We start from the raw sequence: 13,121 nt of genomic DNA, 5'->3' as shown, positions 1-13,121 counted from the left end.
GAGCTTGCACGGAGCAGGCCCCCTACACCTCGCCCCTCCCTCATGGGGAGAGAGAGCTTGCTTGAAGGCAGAGCCTCAGGGGCAGTGAGTAGCGTCACAGGGTTTCCTGCGGCCTGGGGTGCAGATGTCACCAGTAAGGGTCCCCCTCACTCAGCCGGCACCGTTCTGGGGTGCATACGCCGGGCTGGCTTCACCAGGGCCTCCAGATTCAAGAGGCCCAGAGCCCAGGACTGGTGTGGGTGCCTTGGACCTCAATACCTTTCTTTCTCCAGGAGACCAAGGGGACTCGCCTGGGCCCTGCAAGAAAGCCAAACCAGCACCCCAGGGCTGCACAGCCTCTGGCTGGCCCCTCCACCTCGTCTCCAGCTCAAAGCCCTCTTCCCATTGCCATGGGCACTAAAAGCCTGGGATGAAGTGGCGATGAGCCAGGGCAGGCTGCTGAGTGGGCTAGAGGCCTTTGAGCGGTGCCCAGGAGGTGTGTGGGCTCCTCCAGCTGTGGATGGAGCCAGCCCTCAGGGCGAACACCCAGCCCTGAGACCCAGCATCCCCTGGGTTCCAGAGGGAACAGGACGGGGACAAAGTGTCAGCGTCACATCCAAGCAGATATGAAGGGCACTGGGAATCCAGGCGGAAAGGGATGCTTTGCCTGGACAATCAACAAGAAATATGTGCTGGGAGGCAGCTCTGTGGGGATGGTAAGAGAACAGGGTCGGGGCCTCCCTGGGGGTGCAGTGGTTAGGAACCCGCCTGCCAACGCGGGGGATGCGGGTTCCAGCCCTGGGCCGGGAGGATCCCACATGCCGCGGAGCAACTAAGCCTGTGCGCCACAACTACTGAGCCCACGCGCCACAGCTACTGAAGACCGCAAGCCAAAACTACTGAGCCCATGCGCCACAACTACGGAGCCTGCACTCTAGAGCCCATGCTCCACAACTACTGAGCCCGTGCTCCACAACTACTGAGCCTGCGCTCTAGAGCCTGTGAGCCACAGCTACTGAGCCTGTGCACCACAACTATGGAGGCTGCACTCTAGAGACCATGAGCCACAACTACTGAGCCCATGCTCTACAACTACTGAGCCTGTGCTCTAGAGCCTGCGAGCCACAAGTACTGAGCCCGTGTGCCACAACTACTGAAGCCTGCGCGCCCAGAGCCTGTGCTCCATCACAAGAGAAGCCACCGCAATGAGAAGCCCGTGCACCGCAACGAAGAGTAGCCCCTACTCGCCGCAACTAGAGAAAGCCCCTGTGCAGCAATGAAGACCCAAACGCAGCCAAAAATAAATAAATAAATAAATTTATATTAAAAAAGAAAAGAGTATGGGGTCTGGGTTCAAATTCTTACTATCTGATGGCCTTGGGCAAGGGATCTAAGCCTCTAGGTTCCTCAAGTGCCCCATCTGTAAAATGGGGATAATAATAGTGTCTACGCCGGGAGACTGGATTATTATTCCCAGCCCGTCTCTCCCTCCCTTTAATAGACATGTCCATCCCTTCCTGTGCCATGGGACCGTCCAGCTCACCCATGTGGCGTTTGGCCGTGTGACTTGCTTGGCCCACGCGCCGAAGCTGAGAATGCTCTCGCACGGCCTGGCTTGTGCTCTGTGCGTCTGTCACAAGAACGCACTCTGGTAGCTGCTGGCCACAGAATGAGGAGGCACAGGACACTCTGCAAATCAAGGGACCAAGACCATCCAAAGACCCATCACCAGCCGGACCAGCCCCTCCATGATAAGTGATTCTCTGAAGCCTACCTGTGTACCCCGGTGTGCACCACCTTCTCTGCCCGCCCAAGAAGCAGGGTCCACTGCTCGTTACATGGGATCTTTACTTACAGTGCAAAAAAGAAATTATAAATCACTTTTTGGACTGTTTCAATGTCTGTAAGACAACTTGTAAAAAATGAAGCCAGTCCTTTGCAAGAAGTCCTTGTATGTGCGGACCTCCTGGGCACCCGTCTGCATGGCCCAGGCCGCTGGGAGTCCGTCTAGAAGAAAGCCTCTCCCTGGTACCCTGATGGCATCACTGGGCCCCGGGGTCGGCAAGAATATGTAGGCATCAGAGGTCCGGTCCACGCAACGGGGGCTGGGAAATGTCGTTCTGGACGAGGCCAGGGCCGATTCCTCTCTCCTCTCACCACGCCTCTGCTGGTCCAGCACCAGAATCGCTCTGTCTTCCCAGCCAGCGTTCTCAGCACATCTGTCCCAGGCACCCCGGGACACGCCAAGCGAAGGGCAGCCAGAGCAGGAGCCAGTGCAGGCAAATCCCCGACCCACGCGTGCCTTCTCCTCAGGCCTCAGGGTCTGTTTCTCCATCCTCCGGGCACGACCCCGTCTCCTCCAGCCAGACTAGGAGACAGAGGGGGGCGTCAACATCTGGATGGACCCCCCACCACAGCCAGGCCCCTTTCCCTGGAAGCTCCATGCCCGGTGCCTCTGGGCGCCTTGCTTTGTACCAACGCCCCAGCTCCCTGCGCGTACGGCACTGGTGTCAGCCGCTTCTGAGAGGGGACCCCAGTGGTGCTGGGTCTCACCTGGGTCCCACGGGACTTCCCACCCATCCTCTGCCCACACCCAGCACCGAGCTCCCCCAGATCTCCGGCTGAGGTCCCTGGGATTGTACCCCTGGCCCCATCCTTGGCTTGGCCTCTTCTGAGTGCCTGCCTGGAGATGCCTTCAGGCCCAAGGCTGGGCGGGAGGTCCCCACTTCTAGATGGGGAGTTGAGACCAAGAGAGGGGGAGACCTTCCCCAGTTAGCAGGGTAGTCTGGGCAGGGCAGGGTTCTCTCCAGTCCCTCGCTGTGGGGGGAGCCCCAGGTATCTGATCACCACTCAGGGCCCACAGCCCTGGAGGAAGTGCTGCCCTAAATATCGCTGGTGAGAAGACCAAGGACACAGGCCACGTGCGGGGTGTGAAGTCAGGCCCCTGACTTTCCTTGTCACGAATGCTCACGGCCTCTCTGAGGCACGACTGTTCTCTGTGAGACAGGGGAGCCGAGGCCTCGTTCCCAAAATCACACGCTAACGCGTGGCAGAGCCGGGATCCAAATTCAGGGTTTTGTGACTCCAAGGCCTGTGCCCTTTCTCCTACACCTCCCTCTCTAAATGGGGAAAAGCAGAGGGTCAGGCCTGAGCTCTGCCACCGGACAGGACAGGAGGGGCCCCCTGTGCTGGTCCCTCGGCACTAATCCACCCTGGGACTCTGTGGGCTCTCACCCCGCGGACCCTGAGGAGTAACCATGAGTCTCCCCGGCACTCACACTGGCCCTGGGAGCAGGGAAGGCGGCTATGATCCCATCTTACAGACGAGAACACTGAGGCACTGAGAGAGAAGGGAGCGTAATGGCAGAGCCAAGGACCAGGGCCTCGGCTGCCCACACTCAGCTCTCTGATGAGATGCTGACGCAGAAACCCAGCTCTTCTCCCACCCTGCTGTGTGCCCTCGGGTGAGTCGCTGTCCCTCTCTGAACCTCAGTTTCCCCAGCTATAAACTAGAGATAAGGGCGGTACTCACAGCCCATAGGGTTGGAGCGAGAATCAGATTAAGATTTGTGGAAAGCATTTAGCCCAGTGCCGGGCACTTGAAAAGGTGACACAGGACCGTGACCAATGGCTATCACCACTGTGCACGGCCCAGCCCCAGTACCCACAAGGGGCCTGGCCCGAGCCCGATGGCTTCTCCAGCTCATTCCCCCTGGTGGGCAAGCTGACATCCAAACTGAGAACTTCTGGAAAAGCCTCCCCAAGTCCCCCACTGACTCCCACCAGCCCCACATCAGCCTTGAAGGCCTGGGTCCTCTGCAGGAGCCAAGCAGGGCTTGCGTCACGACGGTTGATTGGCTGAATGACGGTAGCCACTGAGACGGCGTCTAGCCTGGCAGTCCAGAGCACAAGCTCCAGATCTCACGGCCTGGGTCTGCATCCCAACTCTGCCACGTACCAGCTGTACGGCGAGTGTCTCAACCTCTCTGAACGTCAGTTTACCCATCTACAGAATGGGGATGATGAAAACAGGACCTAACTCAGAGTTACTATGAGACCTCAAGGAAAAATAATCATAATCAGTAAGTCCCCTACATACGAACCTTCAAGTTGCAAACTTTCAAAGATGCAAACGTGCGTTTGCACGTCCAATCACGTAAGTTAGTTCACGTGTCTGGCGTACATTGTCACGTGTGTGCATCCTCTACAGGTGGTTGTGCGTTTGTGTACTTTACTGTACAGAACTGTATAGAGTATAGCAGTACAGTATCTTTATTTCCAGCCCAGGATGTCCGGAAGCAAGCGTAAAAGCAGCGGTGATGTAGCTGGTACAGTACTACCCAGACATCACTGGACCGTTTTTTCAAGAGAGTAGATAGACTTGAATCCAGCAAGAAACCAGAACCTGTGCATCAACATCAGGCAGGAGTGAAACTGCAGCTTGCCCTCCGTCTCCTATTGCTGACGATCCTTCAGCTCTACCATGGCCCACCTCCTCTCCCTCCTCCTGGCAGTAACTCTTCTTGCCTGTTCCCTCGATGCCAGCCCCTGGATGCCAGCTGTTGTGCTCTACTACTGTACTTTTCAAGGGACTGTACTGTAAGATTAAAAACGGTGTCTTTATTTTTTGTGTTTGTTTTCAATGTATTATTTGTGAAAGGTATTATAAACCTATGACAGCACAGTACTATCTAGCCAACTGTGTTAGTTGGGTACCTACGCTAACTCTGCTGGACTTAAGAACGCGCTCTCGGAACGGAACTCGTTCGTGTGTAGGGAACTTACTGTATTATTCACAACAGCAGCCTCAGCACCAAGCACAGGTCTGGCTCAATAAATCTGTTCACGAAAAATGTCCCACTGGCTCCAACAGTGTCCAGAAAGGGGCCGGGGGTGGGGACACAGCAGTTTGGGCAGCTCCCTCTCACCCTCTCTCTGGGAACCGTCCCATCCCCTCTCTCCTCCCTGCAGTGAGCTGCCACGGAAGGCGCGGAGATCAGCCACAGCCTGGGCGCGGGGGAGTTTCCAAGCCTGTCCTGTCCAGCTGAACCGCGGCGGCCGGCAAGACGGAGCCCCAGTTCCTCAGCTGCAGGGGAAGGCACCTCCATCCATCACCTCCGTGGGCCCGCCCAGCCCCATCCATCACTCGCCCGGCTGCCAGCGGGGCCTGTCTAGCTAATTACTTAACGTGCCACATCTTGCTGAGGCTGGTGCCACGGCGAGGGGCCCACGGTGGGGTGTACGCAGAGCCGAGTGTAAATTTTTAATAAACTGGGGGTGGGGGCGGACCCACAGCCCGGAAGGGGGCCCCTGTGAGCTGGGCCCAGCTGTGCCCCCAGACCCCCTGGCTTAGCACGGTGGCAGGGTGGCCTCACCTGCCCTCCGGGAGTCCCTCGGCAGGATCACGCCCGTGGGGGTCGGCGGGGTGATGATGATGTTGGGCACATCCAGGTGCTTGTCGCTCAGGACGGGGGCCTCATCATGGCTGCTGCTGACACACATTTTTAGGCCTGAGAGGGCCGGCCGTGGAACACACACGCACACACACGACAGAGAGACAAGCATCAGTGGCTGCCGGGGACTGCCCACCACTCCTGCCGGCCGCCCTTCTCCAGCACTGTGTGTCCCCACGCCACAGGTGAGGAAACTGAGCCTCAGGACGGCGAAATGACCCGTCCGAGCCTGCGCAACTTGGCGAGGGCGTGAGTTTGCTTTGCTTTGTTCACTCATGTGACCTGGGTGTGTGACACGCAGTAGGTATTCAAAACACGGCTCTGAATGGATGAAACCAACCGGGCTTGAACTGGAACCCAGGCCTGTCCGAATCATAGCCAGGTGTGAAGTGACCTCTCCCACGAATTATTTTCTGAGAGAGTTTGTGTGAGATCAGTGTTGTTTCTTCCTTAAGAGTGACTGAACTCACCGGAGAAACTGTCTGCGCCTGGGATTTTCTTTGGGCAATTTGGTTTCTTTAATAGAGATGGGGCTATTCAGATTTTCTGTTTCCTCTTGCGTCCGTTTGGCTACGTTGCATTAATCAAGGAATCTGTCCATTTCTTCTAAGCTGTTGAATTCCTTGTCTTATCTCTCCCATAAACTCAGTACAGGTGATCCAGCCCAGCCCAGTTTTCATCTCCAGCTGACATAAAAGTACTCTCGCCAAACCCCTTCCTCATTCTCCCCATCTGAGTCAAAGCCGTCACCATGCACTGGAAACCAGAGCCTGAGCCACAGTTCTCCTGTCCTCCTTGCCCTCCAACCCTCCGGCCAGTTTAATCAACCACCAAGCCCACAGATGCCACCGCCTTAATACCTGGGACATCCTTCCTCTCCCCCACTCACGCCCCTAGCTAGCCTCTCCGCCTCCTGGCTTATCCCTCAGCAGCCCACCCTCCAAACAGCAGCCAGAAACGGCAAACCTGATCACACCTCGTAGCTGCTCAGAATTCTCCCTAGCTCTTGGCAACTAGCTACAAGCAGCATTTTTCCAAAAGTGTGTTCCCTGCAACACTGGCTTCCTCAGACTCCCTCAGGAAGGGGGTTCCATGATCAAATGAGTTTGCGAATCCCATCTACTCTGTCCTTCTCTTGGAGAGTCCCATGCATGTTAGAGAATTCAAGGCTCTGAGAAGTCCTGCACTAAGGAAGCTGCTTTCATTGTGCTTCACCTCGGGCTTCCTGAACTTAAATAACCTTGGTGTCTGTTTTTGGAGGGACACCTGTTACCATCTCACAAGGCCATGAGTCATGAAATACAATTTGGGAAATGTTGATCATAAATTAAAGTCAGCCTCTTCGCCCAGCTTTCAGCCTTCACGGTCTGGCCCAAACTCGTTCTGAAGCTTCATTCCCTGCCACCTGCCCACACGCCCCGAACTGCTCAGTCCCCCAAGTGCCCTGGGCTCCCCAGCCCTTTCGTGCCTTTGCACAGGCTGTTCCTCCTGCCTGGAGTGCTCTTTGTTGCTTTGGCAGGGTGATGAGCTCCTACTGATGCTTCAAAACCCAGCACAGTAGGCTCTTCTGTGGGTGAAGATGTCCCGGGTATCTGACCCCGCTCCTTCAGTCTGAGGTCTTCCAGTGCTCATCTCACCGTATGGAAACGACTAGTTCTGTCTCCCTTTACTGTGCGCGTCTGGAGGACAGCCGCTACTCACTCAGCCATGTGTCCCTTGAACCTAGCATTCTGCCTGGGACAGAGCAAGTAGGGGTGCTTTCAATTTTAAATAAAAAACAACTTCAGGCACTGCTGAATTGGGTAGTCACATCTTTGTCTCTATGTGCCATCACTTTGGGTTTTTTTTTTTCCCCCAAACAGCCCCAGACTGGATTGCATCAGCTCGAGTATCTGAGCCCCTAGCCAACATCAGGAGCCGAGCAGTGGGGTGGCCTTCCCTGACCCCCACTGGGACAGTGCTCCTAAATGACCACTGTAGGGTTGGTGTGGTGGTTCTCAAGTATGTCCCCAACAGGTGGAGTCTAATTCCCCTCCTCTCCAGTGCGGGATGGACTGAGGATGAATTCTAATGCCTAGAAAAAGAGGAAAGGGATGATGTGTGACTTCCAGGAGAGGTCATAAAAGACACTGCACTTCCTTCGTGCCCTCGCTCTGGAGAAGCCAGCCGCCACGTTGTAAGGATGCTCAAGCAGCCTGAGGAGAAGCCCACGTGGTGAGCCAACAGCCGTGGGAGGGAGCCACCTAGGAAGTGAGTCCGCCAGCCCAGGCAAGCGTGCAGATGAGACCACAGGCCCAGCCGACAGCTTGACTGTAACCTCACGAGACCCTCTGCAACGGAACCTCCCAGCTAAATCATCCCTGAATTCCCAACCCCCAGAAACTGTGAGATAATAAATATTTAAGCCACTAAGTTTGGGGGTGATTTGTTACGCAGCAGTAGATAACTGATACAGTCAAACCAGCTTGCCTGTCCTTGAAACCCCATTCCTGTTTCCCCGCTAGGGAGCCCCTGTGGCCCCGTGAATCTAACAGGCTGGTTAGTTTTGTAGAAAGAGGCCACGTCCCCTGCATCAGACTACAAGCCCCTCAGGAGTACCCACCAAGGCCGCTGCCAACCTTCTTTAAAGCCTTAGTATGCTATTTCTTCCTGCCGTCTTACACAGAAGCCCAGAATGTAAAATAGATAAAAAGAAGCCACTTGGAGGAAGCCCTCCTGTTATCACTGCACCAGTCAGCATTTAAGGATCACTGGCCACGTGCCAGACACTTCCTCCTTCAGTCTTCATGGCTACCCTGTGAGATGCAAACTCACAGACTGAGGATCAGAGAGGGTAAGAGCTTGCACAGCGGTGAACAGCTAGTGCACAGGCAGGGGCAGGATCTGAACCCAAACCCGAGTCTGTCTGACTCCAAAAGCTTCTGCTTCTTGTAACCACGATCCTGTAACAGAGCCAGGAAACTATCTGAAAGGTGCCTGAGAGTAAATGTGTTTTACTTTGGGGGCTATGCAGTCTCTGTTGCAACTTCTCAGCTCTGCTACTGAGGGCAAACACAGCTACAGACAATATGTAAATGAGTGGGTGGGGCTGTGTGCCAATAAAACTTTATTTACTAAAATAGGAGGAGCAGCCAGCTTTGGCCCAAGGGCTGTGGTTTGCTACTGCCAGCTCTATAACATCCAGGGGTCGGGGAGTTTGGATCAGGGACATGCCTGACGTCCTAACAGGCAACAAAGGAACCTCAAAAGCCCGAGGCTCCTTAATGCCAAAACCCAAACCCAAATCCCAAACCTGGCTGCTGCTGGAAAGTGACAGGTGGTGGGCGTGGGGAAATGAACGGAATGAATGAATGGGAAGTACCTGCCCAGCGAGCTGGGGCCAAGAGGGTGCTCGGTCCCTGCTAGCTTCCTCTAGAATCATCCATAAAGCGCGTCTCGGGGAGCACCGGCCACAAAAGCGAGCTCTGATTATTATTATCTGTAACCGAAGGGAGCCTCCAAGTCTCCAAGGCTAAGTCCCCGCTCAGTCTCCAAGGCCCCTTCCTCGGCGAATATCCCAAAGCTCTAAAATAAAAGGCTAATGGAGAAAAACCACACTCCTCCCAGGGCCAGCATTTGCATTTTAACATGTTCTGGGAGCTCGGTGACAAAGCCCACATTCTTAATCGGGAAGCATCAGGTCACTCGGTGGGCCCTGGAGAGATGCTGGAGGCTGAGAAGAGAGAGGGGAGGAGGGAGGGGACGGGAGGAGGGAGGGGAGGGGAGAAGGGAGGGGAGGGGAGGGGAGGGGGAGGGGAAGGGAGAGGAAGGGGGAGGGGAAGGGGAGGGGAGGGGAGAGAGAGGAGATGGGGGAGGAGAGAGGAAGGAGGGAGAAGGGAGGGAGGGAGAGAAGGGAGGAGGGAGAAGGAGGGGGAGGAGGAGGGAGGAGAGGGCGGGAAAGGAGGGGGCCGGGACTCCAGCCCCTCTCAACCCCCCAGGGCCGCCCAGCCTGAGAGCAGAGGTGGCTGAGCACGAGGGAGCAGCTCTCAGGAGATAAAGCCGACTTTAGGGATTAAAAGCAAATGCCAACCCTGCCCCAGACAAGAAGCTCATTTGTGCTAAAGCCAGAATGGTTTTTTTTTTTTTTTTTTTTTTTTTTTTTTTTTTTTTTGTTATTTGTTAATTATGTGCCCGTCTTAGGCCAGTGAGAGCCCATTTCCTGAGAGGAAGGGCTTGGCTGGGATCCCAGGGGGCGGGGCCCCAGGAGGGAGGAAGCAGGGCCCCAGAGCTGCTGAAGATTTTGACTGGGGATGCATGGGGAGCTTGCACAGGAAGGCTTCCGGGCTGGCAGCTGTCACCCGCCTCAACCAGGCCCTGCTCTGGGGCACACGCCTTCTCAGTAGTGGAGATGGAACAAGCTGGGCCAGACCTCTCTGGCCTCCTGGCGCCCACTTTCCCACGGGGGAAACGCGGAGGCTGTGATGGGAGGCCAGGCAGACTGCCTCTGAAACCTGGTTCTGCCCTTGCCCTTGCCCCGCTCCAGGGCAGTCGTTTTCCATCTTGGCTGCCTACTGTGGCCACCTGGAAAGTTTAAAAAATATCCCGAGGTGGGTCTGGGGGCGGGGGCGGGGGCGGGGGGGACCCCCCCCCGCCCCCAGGAGGCCAGATTTCACTGTGCTACACAGGCCACCAGGACTTTAAAAAGTTCCTGGGTGAGTCTGACAGCAGGGCTGGGACCCCCTGAGCTAGGGCACCTGGGAACACACGGCTTTCCTCTCCGAGCCTCAGTATCCACAGCTGGAAAAATGGAGCTCTGATACCAATCTTGTAGGAACGAAATACAAGGCATGGGGCGTGTGGCTGCCCAGTGTGGGAGAAGTGGCCTGGGGTCAAATACTGGGGGAGGTGAGCACTGCTGCCGCCTCCCACAGAGACGAGGCACCCCTTCTTAAGCACCCCCCGTGCCAGGCTCTGGGCGGAGTCCACACTAATCCTCACACCATCCCTCGGATTGCACACTAGGGTCATGGCCATTCTCCAGTGAGAAAACCAAGACTTGGAGAAGGAAGGTGACGTGTCTGAGGACACGCAGAGGCCAGGTGGCTCCCAGACCTGAGCACCCACCTCACTCCTTCCGGTATCAGCCACCACTTCTCATCCTTCAGAAGCCCTGAGCCAGGCCTATCCTCTGTTCAGGATGCCCCAGGCACGGGGGACACCGCACCATTCCTGGCCCCCAAGCCACCCAGAGGCCGCCAAGAGCAGGCATCGTGGCTTAAGGGCGCCCCCTGCTGGTTCTTTTTAAAATGGCGCTCGATCAGCACCCTGGTGCCAGCTCGCAGACCCTGCCCGGGACCACGTCCCTGGGACCATATCCACTCTTCCCCAAGGCACCATCACACAGTGGCCCTGCCGGACCCACAGTGCAGTGGGAGGCCAGAACGTACACCTGGGTTCCTCCACTGGCGGGGCTCCACCTCTGGGCCTCTTCCTCACCTGCAAAAATGGGGGTACTTCATATTCCCCACCTCCAGGGGGCGCTGAGTGGATTAAGAGCCACACTGAAGCCTTCACTCCAGCCAAGGGGTCTGATTGTTACATGCATTTCACAGGCGAGGAAACCACAGAACCCGCCTTGCAGTGCACACTCAATAAACACAAGCTGTTATTAATAACATGATATTCTAACCTTAGCACTTATTCACTGATTCAGCCAATCCTGAGCACCACCTGCCCTCTGCGTGCAGGTCAGGGACCTTGTCTCATCCCTGCAGTCACACAGCTGTTCGCGGAGTGACTCTGAAAAGATATTCCTGGTTCCAACTTAACACTCAAAGGAGACCCTTTCTCCTCATTGGGTTGGAAGGGCCACGGGCTCGAGAAGGAGGAAAAACTGAACCTGACTCTCAATCCTCCTGCTTCCCTTCTGTGACTTCCCCGAGCCCGGCCTGCTCACCTGCAGGGTAAGGGGATGCTTCCTTTCCCCTGCAGCGCACGGATAAAGCCCCCAGCACAGAGCCAGGCCCAGGGGAGATGCTCAGTCCACAGGCATCTATTGTGCACCTACTGTGTGCTGGGCATTGTTCCAGGTGCTGGGGACACAGCCGAGAACAAGACAGTCTCAGCAGATGCTTCTCTGCTCCTCCCGCCACACACTGACTTCCTCTGCCTCTTGCTTCAGGCCCCAGCAGCAAACTAGGACCCCAAAGAGTTCAGAGGAGGCTGGAAAAAATAACGAGGGTCCCCTCTGATCCAAACCATTGTCGGGAGGGGCCCACATGGGTGATCTGTGACAACAGTGCTCCCGGGAGGCCGGGGTCTGTGTGAGCATTTTGCAGGGATTCATTATTTGGTCCTTCCAACGAGGCCCATCTTCCAGATGGACACCCTGGGGCACAGAGAATTCACAGGGGATTTGGCACAGAGCCTGTCCTCCTGGGGGCCAGGAAGCAAAGAAACACCTTGCAGAGCCTGGGTCAGTGATAAGAGGAAGGAACAGATGACGGCAGGGAGCAGCAGGCCTGGGGGAGACGGCGGGAGTCAGAAAAGGCTTCCCAGAGGGGGCCGACCCGAGAGCAGCCGCAGAGATGGCAGGGAGGGCTCTCGGGCCAGCAGCAGCAGCACGCACAAAGGCCCTGGGGCCAGGCGGAGACTGGGGCTGGCACTAATTCCTCAGAGACGACCGGGTGTCTGGATTTAGTGCAGGTCTTTCAAAAAAACAAATGGACAAATGCCTCCGCGGGTTCCAGATGCACTTAATCTTTTTTTTCTTTTTTTTAAAATTCCAATTAAGGGGAAAGCCTTGCATTATTACGAATGAGGCCAGGGCGGACGGGGGTTTTACCTTTTCTCGGCAGCCGGGGCCCAATGGAGATGGCAGTGGATGTTTTAAATCTCTTTTTAATGAAGGAAAAAGCCCCAGCTTGCGTCAGAGATGAGCTACCGAAGCGAGAAGCTGGGAGGAGGAGCCAGAGAGGAAGAAGCTTCGCCACCGCCAAGTGGGAAGCGTGCTCACCTCCCCGGCTGGACGGCCACCGCCTCCCTGCCTCTGCTGGACTCCGCAGTCCCTCCCTCCCCGCCAGCCCTGCCCGGTCCTGGTGGGCGGGCCTTTCTCCTCCTCACACCAGCCCCTTGGGAAGCCTTCTCGGGGTCTCGGCCAGCAGGGTGAGGGCTCAGATGGCGGGGCCAGCCCGGCTCCATCACGTCTCCTCTGTGTGATGGGCAAGCAGCCCCACCCCCGGCCCTCAGTCTTCTGGCCTCTAAAATGGACTCAAGAGTAGGCCTGCCCTCAGAGGGGGATGGAGAACTGAAGGCAAAGAAAATCCGCAAAGCCCTTGACGCCTGCCTGGGCCGTGGGAAACGCGTGATGTGTGTAGCTCTGGGTCCTCAGCCTCGGCACTGCTGACGTCTGGGGCCAGGTTATTCTTTGTGGTGGGGCCGTCCTGTGCTTTGAAGGGGGCTGAGCAGCATCCTGGCCTCCACAGGCTGTAGCTCCCGCATTGGTGACAACAAAAAGTGTCTCCAGACATTGCCAAGTGTCCCCTGGGGGCAGGGTTGTCGGGTAAGATTCAGGACAAATAATTTTTTTTAGTGTTAAGTATGTCCCATGCTACATGTGGGACGTACGTACGTATCCTAGACAATTAGTCCTCATTTATCTGAATTCAAATGTAACTGGGCATCCCATTTTATGTTTTTTTTCCCTCCTAA

General features: G+C 56.2%; 1 protein-coding gene across 1 annotated transcript in view; it reads right to left on the bottom strand.

Annotated features, from left to right (window-relative positions):
• Nucleotides 1-1,280: 1,280 nt before the first annotated feature.
• C18H16orf74 (chromosome 18 C16orf74 homolog) overlaps nt 1,281-13,121 on the bottom strand; it is a 30,462-nt gene continuing 18,621 nt past the window's right edge. Inside the window, exons 4-5 of the mRNA XM_061172679.1 lie at nt 5,355-5,489; nt 1,281-2,347 (exon numbers count right to left, since the gene is read on the bottom strand). Coding sequence (XP_061028662.1) covers nt 2,289-2,347; nt 5,355-5,489 — 194 coding nt within the window. The 3' untranslated portion in view covers nt 1,281-2,288. The remainder of the gene's footprint in view (nt 2,348-5,354; nt 5,490-13,121) is intronic.

This window comes from Eubalaena glacialis, chromosome 18 (genome assembly GCF_028564815.1).
Source record: "Eubalaena glacialis isolate mEubGla1 chromosome 18, mEubGla1.1.hap2.+ XY, whole genome shotgun sequence".
Taxonomy (NCBI): Eukaryota; Metazoa; Chordata; class Mammalia; order Artiodactyla; family Balaenidae; genus Eubalaena; species Eubalaena glacialis.
This window is presented reverse-complemented; position numbering and strand designations above follow the sequence as displayed.